The sequence below is a fragment of the Muscardinus avellanarius genome (genome assembly GCF_963383645.1).
Source record: "Muscardinus avellanarius genome assembly, chromosome: 13".
In the NCBI taxonomy this organism is placed as follows: domain Eukaryota; kingdom Metazoa; phylum Chordata; class Mammalia; order Rodentia; family Gliridae; genus Muscardinus; species Muscardinus avellanarius.
The window spans coordinates 8,380,711-8,392,996 of NC_137799.1; the positions used below are offsets into that span (position 1 = coordinate 8,380,711).

Consider the following 12,286-nt stretch of genomic DNA (forward strand, 5'->3'; position numbering starts at 1 on the left):
CCACGCCCGGCTATGCTCAGGAACTCTGAACAACATACTATGTAAGAAAAAGTTTTGCAGAGACGGTCCAAAATGGCGGTAGTGGTGGCGGCCAGTATTTGGGAGAGGCAGACAGATCCAATCCACCTTGAATTTTTTTTTTTTTTTTTTTTTTTTTTTTTGTGGGTCTGAGGATGGAACCCAGGGGCATTTGACCTCTGAGCCACACCCTCTGCCCTATTTTTATTCTTTTTACTTTGAAACAGGGTCTCACTGAGTTGCAGAGGGCCTCACTAAGTATCTGAGGCTGTCCGCGAACCGCAATCCTCCTGTCTCAGCTTCCCGAATGCTGGGATTACAAGCGTGCGCCACCACGCCCGGCCACCTTGAATTTTTGAAAATATCTCCCCCAAAGTAGACTGCTCTTGCCATACATGTGTAGGAAATTGTGGACAACACGCTATGTAAGAAAAATGTCCAGGGCAAGTCGGAGGGAGCCCCGCCTGCATTGCTGGGCTGATTTGCTGTGCAGGAGGTCCTGGGAGACCTCAGCTCATGGCCGCTGCGCTCCTCTGTGCTGCGCTGGGGGTCAGGGTGTGCTTGGAGCAGCGGATCCCGCTCTCCACGGTGAGGCTGTAAGCCTCCACTATCAGTGGGGAGATAAAATCCATTGCTGCTAGGGAATTGGGCTCTCAGCTTCTGCAAATGACATGTGCTGTTTTCTCTCATATATATATACCAGAGTCTGCCGGGCGGTGAGGCCGGGTCTGGAGCCAGCGAGGCCGGGCCTGGAGCCTGTTGCACGGCAGGCCTGGAACTGGGGCCTGCTCCACAGCAAAGGGCCAGCGGGTTTCTCCAGCTGTGTGGCCAGGAAGCAATAGAAGCTGCCGCTGCCTCACCTAATCTCTCAGCAGATTTCCAAATGCAAGTGACCTCTATTAAAAAAAAATAAAATTGTTTGTGAGTGGATCATCCTGTCAGAGTCACCTTCTGGCTTTCAGGTTTTCAGTAGGCAGGACTAAGTGTAGAGAAATGGAAGCTCTAATACATTGTTGGTGGGATTGCAAGTTGGTGCAGCCACTCTGGAGAACAATGTAGAGATCCTCAGAAGGAAAATGAACTTGCCACCTGATCCAGCACTGCCACCTCCGGATGTCTACCGAAAAGAATGAAAACCAAAATGCCAAACTAATGCATGAGCGACCATGTTCATAGATGCACAGCTCACCATTGCCAAACTGTGGAACCAGCCAAGATGTCCTTCAACGGATGAGTGGATTTCAAAACTATGGGATGTGTACACAATGGAATTTTGCCCAGCCATAAGGGAGAACAAAATTATGGCATTTACAGTGAAATGTCACAAAAAATAAGAAATCAGATGCTTTTCTTAACGTGCAAAATATTAGGGAGAAATGGGTAACAGGAGGAACTCTAGATGAAGAAGGGACCCTATAGAGGAGCAATGAAGGTGACAACTGAGGGGATAAGAGGAGGATAAGGGAAACTCTTTAAAGCACACGATGTACTTAAACATATCAAAGTCAGTCAGGAAGCCAGGCATGGGTAGGAGGGAGGGGGAGGGGAGGGGGGAGGGGCTGGTGGGGGCTGACTGGGTGATGCGTGCATATATAAGTTTTTTTTCCATTGAGATGTATGACTATAATGGACCAATAAAAATTTATTTTAAAAAATCAAATAGAGCTGGTGTGGCTGGCTTGAGGGGTTGGGGCTGGCTTTGTTTTTGACAGATGTCTTTGAAGGTATCGCTGATAAGATTTGCTGATGGACTTATGTCACTAGACGAATGGAGTAGCCATTTGCTGGCAGGATGAACCTGGAGTTCGTTCCTGTGTAAGTGAGGCCATGGGAACAGGGCCATCTCAAGTCATCTTCAGGCCGGGCGTGATGGCGCACACCTGTGACCCTAGGATTCGGGAGGCTGAGCTTTTGGGAGGCGTTATTAGCATCTTCACGCTCAATCCAAAGACTCGGCCATGTAACAAAGTTTATTAGCTTAACGGCTCCAGGGTTCAGTCCACGCGAGGCCAGAAGCGAGAGCGCAAGGAGGGGAGCCACGTGGGATCCCCGAGGCCAGGCCCAGGGACCCGCCCACGTCACACCCTCCTGGCCTAGGCCACCACTGACTACAACGGCGTCATCCTCCCTGCGATTACAACCCTTTGACTCAATTACAGCAACTCCAAACACCAAGCTCCTCAAGGGGCCATCCTATTGAAAACTAAAGAGACAGGAAAAAGTCTGAGGCCAGCCCCAGCAACGTAATGCCCTCAGCAACTTAGACCTTTTATTTTCCAAATAAAAAGGGCTGGAGGCGCAGTTCAGAGGTGACACCCTTGGGTCGACCTCCAGTACCAAAGGGCAGAGGGAGATGTCTTTAAAGCAAGACGAGCTGATGAGACACTGTGGGTAGAGAGAGGTTCGAGGCTGCTGTGGGCACCGGGCTCTGAAGGTTGGAGAGGCAGGCGAGCCGGGTGGGGAAGCCAGGCGGAGGCGGCACTGGGGGGAGTGGAGCAGGAGACGAAGCCCGGAGTGCTGCCAGCACTGAGAAAAACGGACCCATTTTCTAACAGGCTCCTGTGGGAAGAGGGTCGGGCCGGCAGGTTCCTGAAGGGTCGCTCGGCTCCGTGTGGAGAGCGGAGGAAAGCGGGCAAGACAAGAAAACCGGCTCCGTCATCGGCTTTGGGACGACTTTATTAGAAGGCTATTTCAATGACAACTCCCAATTCTTTAATTTGCTCTTTGACAAATTCCAGTTACAACTCTATATATTTATATATGACAATTTTTGCATTGATCTTTGCGTCCTATTTAAATTCTCCTCCTCGGGCCGTTCTTGGCCGGCGGCCAGCGTTGTCACTGAGCGAGGGTGGTGGGGCCGGAGAGGGGGCGGCCTGCCCCCGGCCCCTCAGCGCCGAGTCACAGTGAGAGCATCTCGGTGCCTCGCCATCCAGGAAGGGCGAGGCCAGGAGGTCCTCCAAGAAAGGCTTTGCCCTTCTTCCTTCTTCAGTGCTGGGAATCTCGGTCCCCAACCTGCCGAGGGACACTCCATGCGCGGTCCCTCTCTTCTCGCCTCCCTCCCGTCTCCAGTCCTGAGGGGAGTTTCTTTGGACAGACGTTGACACTGGGGGGGCAGCGGGAAGGGTCACTCCGAGGCCCCCTCTTCTCCCCTCCCCTCTCCCCGTCCCCACCAGGCGGCGACAGAAAGATACAATCGACCATGAACATAAATATGAATAAAAAATGAACTTGAAAATGACAGGCTATTAATTAAACAAATCTATAAAAATAGTTAGGACATAACTCTGTTCAAATAAATACAAAATAAATAGGCTCCAAGCAGTGTGACAGGTGGCATCCGTGGAATGTGAGGCTGGTCCCGCTCGCCCGCTGGGGGACGTGAGCCCCAGAGCAGACCTTAATGCACTCGGCCAGCTCCCCCTCCCGGTGCCTTCTCCCCGGAAGCCCAGAGCCTGCACATGATCCAGCCTGTCTTTCTGAGCAAAACCCTTTTCCCAACAATACATAATTAAGGCCTCTGACACCCTTTCCTGCTCTTAACCAGGGCACGCAACAGGGGCAGGAGCTCTGGCCACCAGGACCGTGCACTGCCCTCGTGCCACACAGCAGGGACCGTGCGCCTGGGTCTGAGCCACGCTGTCCCGCAGGCCAGCAGGGAGGGCAGGGACCCAGGCGAGCGGACTCAGGCAAGACGGGCGGGAAGCAAGGCTCTTCCCTCTCCTGGCCGCACGCTGGCGCTGCTGCTGCAGCTGGAAAGGGGTCCGGGAGGCCGGGCGCAATGGCCTTTGTGGCGCACTGAGAGCAGAGGCTGGGGGCCGGCCGAACTGGGGCCCTCCCCTGTGTGGCCACGGGGAAGGGTGCACGGACAGCCGCATCTGGCTGCGAGGCTGAGCGGAGAGAGCTGAGCTGACCTCGAGCTGGCACTTGGCAGGCGCTGCAGGCAATGCCCTGTCCCCAGGCGGTGACCTGGGTCCTGCTGACCCCGACACCCTAAGGAATGCCCACAGGTCTCCCCCGAACAGACGCCAGGGTCTGCTGGTGGGCAGGACAGGCCCAAGGCCCTACCGGCTCTCCCTGCCCGTCCCTGGCAGCACACCCGGGTTCACAGCTTGGCTTGGGTCGGCTTAGTGTTGGCACATTCACAGAATGAGATGGATCGGCGAGTCCCGCCCGCCCGTCACCGCGACTGCACGCCCAGGGTGATCTTCAGGTTCTCATACACCACGTAGCTGATGCTCACGGCCGGGATCACCTTCATGAAGTTGGGGGCCAGCCCCCGGTACAGCCCCAAGGCCCCCTCGGTCCGCAGGATCTGTCTGAAGAGGCTGCTCATGGTCACCTCCGGGGCGCCCTCGATGGAGGCTGTGGGGAGAGGCCACGTCAGCACCGTTGGCCCTCCCGACCTGCCCGCGGCGTGGGGACCGGCTTGGGGCTGGCCTCACCTTGCGCCTGCATCCGGGTCCTGACCAGGGCCAGGGGGTAGCTGGCCAGCTGGCCGCAGGTACTGGAGATGGTGCCGCAGGCCAGGAGCACAAACACGCCGGGGTCGGCACTGTTCACGGCGTAGCGCTGCAGCCAGGCGTTCTTGAGCGTCTGGGAGGAAGGGACGGGGCTGTGAGACTGGGGCGGCAGTCGCGCTCCGCACGGAGCCTTTCTGTCACTCGGGGTCCTGGGCCGCTTGGCCCAGGCCTCACTGGGCACCTGGCCTGCGAGTCATTCAGGATTCCTGGCTTGGACGGGGTTGAGGGAGAGGGTGCACCCTCCCCAGGGCACCTGTCCTAACCACCGTGGTGGTCCACCGGGGAGCGGGTGGCAGGGAAGGGCCCGGGCTCTTTCCCTTCATCCCTGAGCCGAGCCCTCGGGCCTCACCTCGTACACAGCGAGGTCGATGCCGGCGTAGGGGATGATCCCCAGCATGTTGGGGACGTAGCCTTTGTAGAAGGCGGCCACCCCCTCCTTGGCCAGGATCCTCCTGGCGCAGTCCAGCATGCCCGCGTACTGGCCTGTCTTCCGGAGGGCCATCCGGGTCTTCAGGACCTGCGATGGGTGGCAGGGAGCGTGAGCACAGCCCACTCCCCACCTGCCGGCACCCACCCCGGATGCCAAGTGTCCCTCACCTCCATCGGGTAGATGCTGCTCTGAGCAATGGCCCCCGCCAAGGAGCCTGCCACCAGCCTCTCATGGATCCTCAGCGTCTCCTGGTCGCTGCCAACGAGGCGCTTGATCTACAATGGGGAGCAGACAAGCCAATGCACCGCGGGCCGGCACCTCTCCCCAGCCCTCCTGAGGCCGCGGACCCCGGCCCAGAGCGGCGCTGGCGGCAGACCCAGGGTCCGGGCCAGGTCTCCCGCCTGCTGCTGCCTCCTGGGAACACCTGGCGCGCCGGCTCCTACCTGCTCATACGCCATGAACTTGATGGCCGACTCGGGGGCGATTTTGAGAACGTTGATGCCATTGCCCCGCCACAGAGACCTGGCCCCTCCTTCTCGAATCATCTGAGTGAAGCCGCCCACGATGCACATGTTGTTGCTGCGGGAGGCATGGACCTGAGAGGGAGGGCAGAGGTCAGGGAGCTCGGCGGGCCACGGCGTCCCAGGGCTGACAGACGAGGAGCTCGTCCTGTGGGGACCCGAAGACTAGCTCGGCTCAGTGAGAAGCGGGCCTGGTTCTTCTAACCAAGCGTAGCTAGATTCTACTGTGCAGACGTGGTGTTAAATACCCCCACAGGGAATACTTTTTCCTTTTTTTGTGTGTGTGTGGTATTGGGGATGGAACCCAGGGGCACTCTACCTCCGAGCTACACCTCCTGCCCTATTTTTTATTCTTTATTTTGAGACAGGGTCTCACTGAGTTGCAAAGGGCCTAAGTAGCTGAGGCTGACTTCGAACCTGTGCAATTCTCCTGTCTCAGCCTCCCAAGTGCGGGGATTACAAGCGTGCGCCACCATGCCTGACTCCCTTTTTTCTTTTTAACAGTACTGGGGACTGAGCCAGGCCCTCATGCAGCCTAGGCAAGTGCTCTACCAACCCAGCCCACAAGGACTACTTAAAACAACCAAAGAGAAACCCTTTTCAACTTGGAAAATGTTCCAGTAGATATGAGCTGAGGGCATTACACAGTGATCCCCCACGCACCCCGTTCGGCTCAGTCCGGCACTCTGCTCCAACAGGCACAGCAGGGCTGATCGGTGTCCCCCACCTCCGCCTCGCTGGGACTCCTCCAAGCACCTCCCAGGCACTGAATCATATCACCCAATTAATGGGTCTGATTTAATCTTTACACCATTCCTGGGATTGTTAAACCAACAAGCCAGAGGCAATCTTCATGCCCTTTCTTTTTGGTGTGTGTGTGTGTGTGTGTGTGTGTGTGTGTGTGTGTGTGTGTAAGTTATTAGGGATTGAACCCAGGGGTATTCTACCTCTGAACTATACCCCCATCCCTTTTATTTTTGTTTGGTATTTTTTCCAAGTCAAATTTATTATTAAGCTGGGCGTGGTGGCACACGCTTGTAATCCAAGTCCTTGGGAGTCTGAGCCAGGAGGATCTCAGGTTCAAGGCCAGTCTCAGCTACTTAGTGAGGCCCTCCACAACTGAATGAGACCCTGCTTCAAAATAAAAAAAATAGGGCTGGCAAGTATAGCTTGGAGGGGGAATGCCCTTCAATCCCCAATACTGCAAAAAAAAAAAAAAAAAAAAGTATCATAAATATTTTTATTTATTTTTATTTTGAAGCAGGGTCTCATTCAGTTGCGGAGGGCCTTACTAAGTAGCTGAGGTGTTAGTGTGTCCCTGGCCCTGGCCATCAAGCCCTTGATGTACCGAGGTCAGGCCCTGGGAGGCGAGAGGCGCACCCCAGGGCGGGCAAGCAGGCAAGCGGGCGGCTGGGATAAGCCAGAGGGTCCACTCGCCTTCTCCCAGGCCCCTCCCCTCACTTAGGGATGGAGAGGATTCAGGAGCACAAAGGGGAGGCTCCTGGCACAAAAACGCCAGACACAAGCAAGGGGTGGGGGGAGGACCCGCACTGTGCAAAGTCCACCCCAGTCCTCCTGCGGGCCATTTCACCACCTGCCTGACATCAGGACTTATCTCTGCCTATGGACGTGGAGCTGAGGCTGCCAAGGCGAGGGGCGCCTGCTCCCCCTGACACACCAACGTGTGGAAGGAACCAGTTCCGGCCACACCAGGAGCCGTTCCCTTCAGCCACTCACAGTAAGCCGCTGTATATTAAACCAGTGCGTGGCGACGCGTGGTTTAGGGCCTCATGATAAAGTCAGATCGGCTTCTGCTGGGTCTACTACCAGTCTGAGCAATAATTCCAATCTAACTTACTGTGTTAAGCACAGTTGGGGCCCCACTGGGGGTCGGGGGACAACCAACCAACCAACGAGCCCCACGGTGACACCCAGGAGCGCGGGCCTTCCTGCTCACCTGCATGAGCACCTTCAGTCTGTCCAGCGGGGCTGTGCAGGTTCTGGAAACGGCCCCCGCCCCGCCTCCTGCCACCAGGTGCCTCCACCACATCCCCGTCTGCCGCTCCTCCACCGTGAACTCATCCGGGACCGTCAGATTCTCTCCCACATCAAAGATCTGTGAGGAGGACGAGCAGAGAGGTCACCAGCTGTTCTCAGGACGCCCGGGGCCGCTACCGCGGGCCGTGCACAGCCACCACTTCCCGTCCTCTCAAGTGACCACATGGTGGGGACCACAGGGCGGTAGGATTCCTCCCTTCACTGTGTGAAGCTGGCAAAGCTCTTAGCTTCGTCTGTGGCTCAGAGGGGCCCAGGCAGAGTCCTGGGTGAGTGCAGCCGGAAGAGAACAGTTACAAAACCAGCTTACAAGGCATTTTGGTGAGGATCCGGATCAAGTCAGGGGTAAAATCCTTCTGAAACCTGATGTGTAACTGGATAATGCTGGCAGAACATTATGCAAGGCCTCAGCAAACATGGGCTCTGCTGCCTGCGTAATGCCTGTCCCGACTGGGGGCTGTGGGCCAAAGCCACAGCCAGCTGCTCTGAACCCTGGAGCGGGCCCCTTCACCCCGCAAGCCCTGGCCTGGCTGCGGGTGCAGGGAGGATGCGAAGGCACGCCAGGTGCGGCCGCCAGGGCCTCAGGAGGGAAAGGCCCAGGCAGGGAGTCAACGCAGATCCACATTTCTGAACTGGGAACGGCACTGGTGGGCGGGCGAGAGGGAGTGTGGACCGAGAGACAGAGGGAAGTGTGGGTACAGTATCGTTCTACATGGAAGGGATGGAAGGGTCCCCTGGTTTGGGGAGAGGGGGATCTGGTGGGGGGGGGGGATCCTGGAATGGCCTGTGGCCTGCAGGGGCCAAGGCAGCCTTGCGCTGGGGAGCGACTGGACGGCTCAGGCCGGCCGGCTGTGGGAAGCCAGGGAGGGGCCAGTCCTGTGTTGAGGAGGCAGCTGCGGGGCCCAGCTCCAGCCCAATGGCCACAGGGAGATGACCGGTGCTGAGTGGAGCGGCCCTTGAGGGTAGATGCTGGAGGCCGGGCGGGAGCTGGGCGTACCGTGGAATGCTTCCAGTACAGGATGATCTCGGGAATGTTCTCCACGGGGTGCAGCAGGTGGTAGTCCCGCCACTCGTTCCAGTCGATGGTCATTGTGCCGTTCTTGTCCATGCTGCGGGACAGAAGCGCCGTCACCCACGGTGAGCAGTCGCCCACGCCTGCCGGCTGCGCGCCCCACCACCAGGCAGGCTGGGGCAGGCGCCATGGCCCCGAGGAAGCCACAGATGGCGCCTCTGCCCCTTGAGAAGGGCAAGCAGCTCCACACCCCACTCTGCACCAAACAGGGACTACTGGCCCCCAGGACCCTGGACTGAGCAGGCACGGAGGTCAAGGAGGGCGGGCACTGGGGGAACACAGATACTTACTAGGTGACAGGGCCCCAGAAATGGCCCGTTCGAATTCTGACAGACAGACAAAGGAGGATGCAGAGGAGAGAGGAGAAACACACGAATAAGTGCCCTGAGCAGACGTTGGTAAAGCAAGCACACACCCGCAGGCGGGGCCGGCACAGCCGGGGAGCGCAGGGAAGGCCCAGGAGCGAGGGAGGGCAGCGTGGGGGGGGGGGCTCCCCTGAAGAGAAAGCCGCTCTGGGTACCACACGTGGCTGCCCCGCGGCCCCCTGCTCACTTGTGAGCTATCTTTTTCTTTTTTGGGTACTGGGACTGAACCCAGGGGGCATTCTACCTCTGAGCTACACCCTCAAGTCTTATTGTACGTTTTAAATTTTGAAGCAGGGTCTAAGTTGCTGATCCTCCCCCTTCTCCGCCTCCTAAGTACTGGGATTCTAGGCCTGCACCACCACGCCCATCTATTTTATGTTTTTAATTCTGAAACAAGGTCTTGCTAGGTTGCTGAGGCTGCCCTCAAACCGGTGATCCTCCTGGCTCCACCCCCAAGAAGTGGGTTCACAGGCTGTGTTTGAAGGTAGCACATCTGACCCCAGAGTGAAGAGCGAGTTACTGGTAGGGGCAGAAATCCAGCTAAGTCAAGGCCACGTGTGTCCGAGAACCTTCTCTCTTCCCGCCCAGGCAGGAAGGTGTTGGAAGGAGACCTTTCACCCACTGAAATCCCCCCACTACTCTCGTCCCTTCATGGGTCACTGATGAATGGGCCAGATTCCAAGAGGTGTGTGGTTCTTCAGATGGGAGCTGCCTGCAGACCCGGGGAGCGGCTGGGCTCGGGCAGGGCTACATATTCAACCTCAGCAACCACAGGCGGCCAAGTTCAGAGAAACACGGCAACAGGGTGGACGGCACCAAGGGTTAGTCCGAGAACCTCTCTCTCATCGTGCGTTTGTTAAGCCAAGCCCAGAGCTGCTGGGCGCTCACCTCTTGAGAATCTTCTCTGCCTGCTGCTCAGAGATCTTGACTCCCAGATCCCGCAGGGACTGCATGATCTCCTGCGCGTCGATTCGTCCTGCAACGACAAGGGCCGTGAGCAGGCCGGCCACCCAGAGCGGCCGGGGCCGAGCTGGCCGGGCGCCACGGGCCAAGCTCACCATCGTTCTTTTTGTCCAAACTCTTGAACACCAGCCTCAGTTTCTTCTCATGGTCTTGGAGGTAGTGGACAAACTCCTCAAAGTCCAGCTGCCCATCAAGGTCCTTGTCACCAGCTTGCACAATTTTCTAGAAGACAAAAGCAAGGTTTGGTGTTTCGGTTCATGCACGCGTGTGAGAGCGAGACTGGGGTTGAATCCAGGGGCTTTCTGCCTGCGTACTGCCCTCTGCCTATTTTCAAACAACATCCTCCCTGCCACACCAACCTTTTCTTGTCCCTCATGGGGTCCCTTCCCCAGGAAGCATCTGTGCTAATGTGTGAACAGATGTCCCCAGCTACTCAAGATGCTTCCTTTCTACTCCGTGGCCCCACAGCACTTCACCCACACGCCAGGATCCCCACTTAGACCCTCAAGGGCCGGCCAGAACCCAAGTAAGGGCCCATCCTGCTTTCCTGACAAGGAGCCCAGGAGGAGCCCTTTGGATGCCAATGGGACGGCTTGGCACTCGCTCCTTCCGAGCGCCCTCGAGACCAGCTGGTTACGTAGCTGGGCAGCTGCTGGGCTCCTCCACAGAGCTGTCCCCTGGTGCCGGCCTCGGCCTGAGCTCGCCAAGAGGCCGAGGGTTAGGGCTAGGGTTGCCCCTTGCTCTTCTGTCCCCTCCGGTGGCACTGTCCCAAGAACAATTTGGTGGCCCGGGTGAAGGGCCGGGCAATGCCTACTTGGCAGAAACACTGCCAGGGAACACTCTGGAGTCTGCCGGAGGCACAGGAGCCGGGGTGACTTCTTGGGCATGTGCTTGGTGGCACTGCCAGTCCCTGGACTTGGGGACACCACCTAATATAAGCCACCCCAACTCTCCTAACTGGACGCTGAAAACTGGCCAGCTCTACTTGGTGACAGTGCTGTGGCCCACGGTGGTTCAGAGATGCCCTGCTCCTTAGCTGTGCGGTTCTGAAACTGTGCCTGCCCCTGGGGGGTGAGCTCTGCAGCAGAACTGTGTCAGCTACTCAGAAACTAGGCTGTCCCCACAGAAGAGCGGCCCTTTCCTGAACACTTAGCATGCGCCACGGGCCGCGCTCCGCACTCCACCAGTGCTTCACTTTAGACTCAAACAGCTCTAAAAGCCGGCTCTACTGTCCCCACATTACAGAGCAGGACACGGGCGTTCAGAGAGGCAAAGTGTTCACGTGAAGTCACACAGCCAGAGGGGTGGCAGATTCAAGCTGGGCCTGTTGGACGCCTGAGCCACCTCCCCACGGCTCCTGCTGCCGCCCTAAGAGTCAGTCCCAAGAACGTGGGGGACACACGTGAGTCATGCCAACTTGGCAGCACCCAGGATCCAGAACCGGGCACCTCCCCTGGAAGAGTCCCATCTCCCCAATTTTCCCAACAAGAACCCCATTCGCTTCCCATAAATCAATACAGACTTGTTTTGTTTGTGGCACTGGAATTGAACTCAGGGGCATTCTGCCTCTGAGCTATACCCCAGCCCTATTTCTTTTCTTTTCTTTTTTTTTTTTTTGCAGGTCTGGGGATGGAACCCAGGGGGCATTCAACTTCTGAGCTACACCCCTGCCCTACTTTTTATCCTTTTTTTTTTTTTTTGGTGGTACTGGGGTTCCTAGAAGCCCTTCTACCTCTGGGCTATACTCCCAGACCTATTTTATATTTTTGAAACAGGGTCTCTTACTCCAGCACCGCTGGCTTCAAACCTGCGCGATCCTCCTGTCTCCGCCTCCCAAGCACGGGGATTACAAGCGCGCGCCACCACGCCCGGCCTATTTTGAAACAGGGTCTCACTAAGTTGCAGAGGACCTCACCAGGTTAAGCTGAGGCTGTCCACGAACCGCGATCCTCCAATCTCAGCCTCCCAAATGCTGGGATAAGCGTGCGCCAGCATGCCCGGCTTCCAGCCCTATTTCTTATTCTTTGTTTTTATACAAAGTCTCGCTAAGTTGCAAAGAGCCTCAATAAGTAAGTAAGTGAGGCTGGCCGCAAACCTGCGATCCCCCTTTCTCAGCCTCCCAAGTACTGGGATTACAAGCGTGCCGCCACCCTGGATGAACCTGGTTTTGAAGTCTTGGGGACAGCTGGGGCTCGGGAACTGATGGCTACTGGCTAGCTAGCTTGTGCTCTCAGAGGACTGAAATCACGGTTCCCCCCTAGATAGCACCCAAGATCCCTGCGGGTACCGGCACCTGGACAGATACCCTGTGACCCGCCGGCAGTGGAGAGCAGTGGGTG

The 12,286-nt window shown here is 57.2% G+C and overlaps 1 protein-coding gene across 6 annotated transcripts in view; it reads right to left on the minus strand.

Moving 5' to 3' along the window:
* Window positions 1–4,198: 4,198 nt before the first annotated feature.
* Window positions 4,199–12,286, minus strand: part of SLC25A25 (solute carrier family 25 member 25) — a gene marked incomplete at both ends in the record, with an annotated part of 39,920 nt that continues 31,832 nt past the window's right edge. For 3 of the 6 annotated variants that reach the window (XM_080709507.1, XM_080709509.1, XM_080709511.1), the window contains 10 exons: window positions 4,199–4,383; window positions 4,464–4,614; window positions 4,891–5,058; window positions 5,139–5,246; window positions 5,415–5,567; window positions 7,450–7,608; window positions 8,545–8,656; window positions 8,910–8,945; window positions 9,873–9,960; window positions 10,043–10,169. In XM_080709507.1, coding sequence (XP_080565633.1) covers window positions 4,199–4,383; window positions 4,464–4,614; window positions 4,891–5,058; window positions 5,139–5,246; window positions 5,415–5,567; window positions 7,450–7,608; window positions 8,545–8,656; window positions 8,910–8,945; window positions 9,873–9,960; window positions 10,043–10,169 — 1,287 coding nt within the window. The remainder of the gene's footprint in view (window positions 4,384–4,463; window positions 4,615–4,890; window positions 5,059–5,138; window positions 5,247–5,414; window positions 5,568–7,449; window positions 7,609–8,544; window positions 8,657–8,909; window positions 8,946–9,872; window positions 9,961–10,042; window positions 10,170–12,286) is intronic. The other 3 variants (XM_080709508.1, XM_080709506.1, XM_080709510.1) reach the window with 1 other exon arrangement.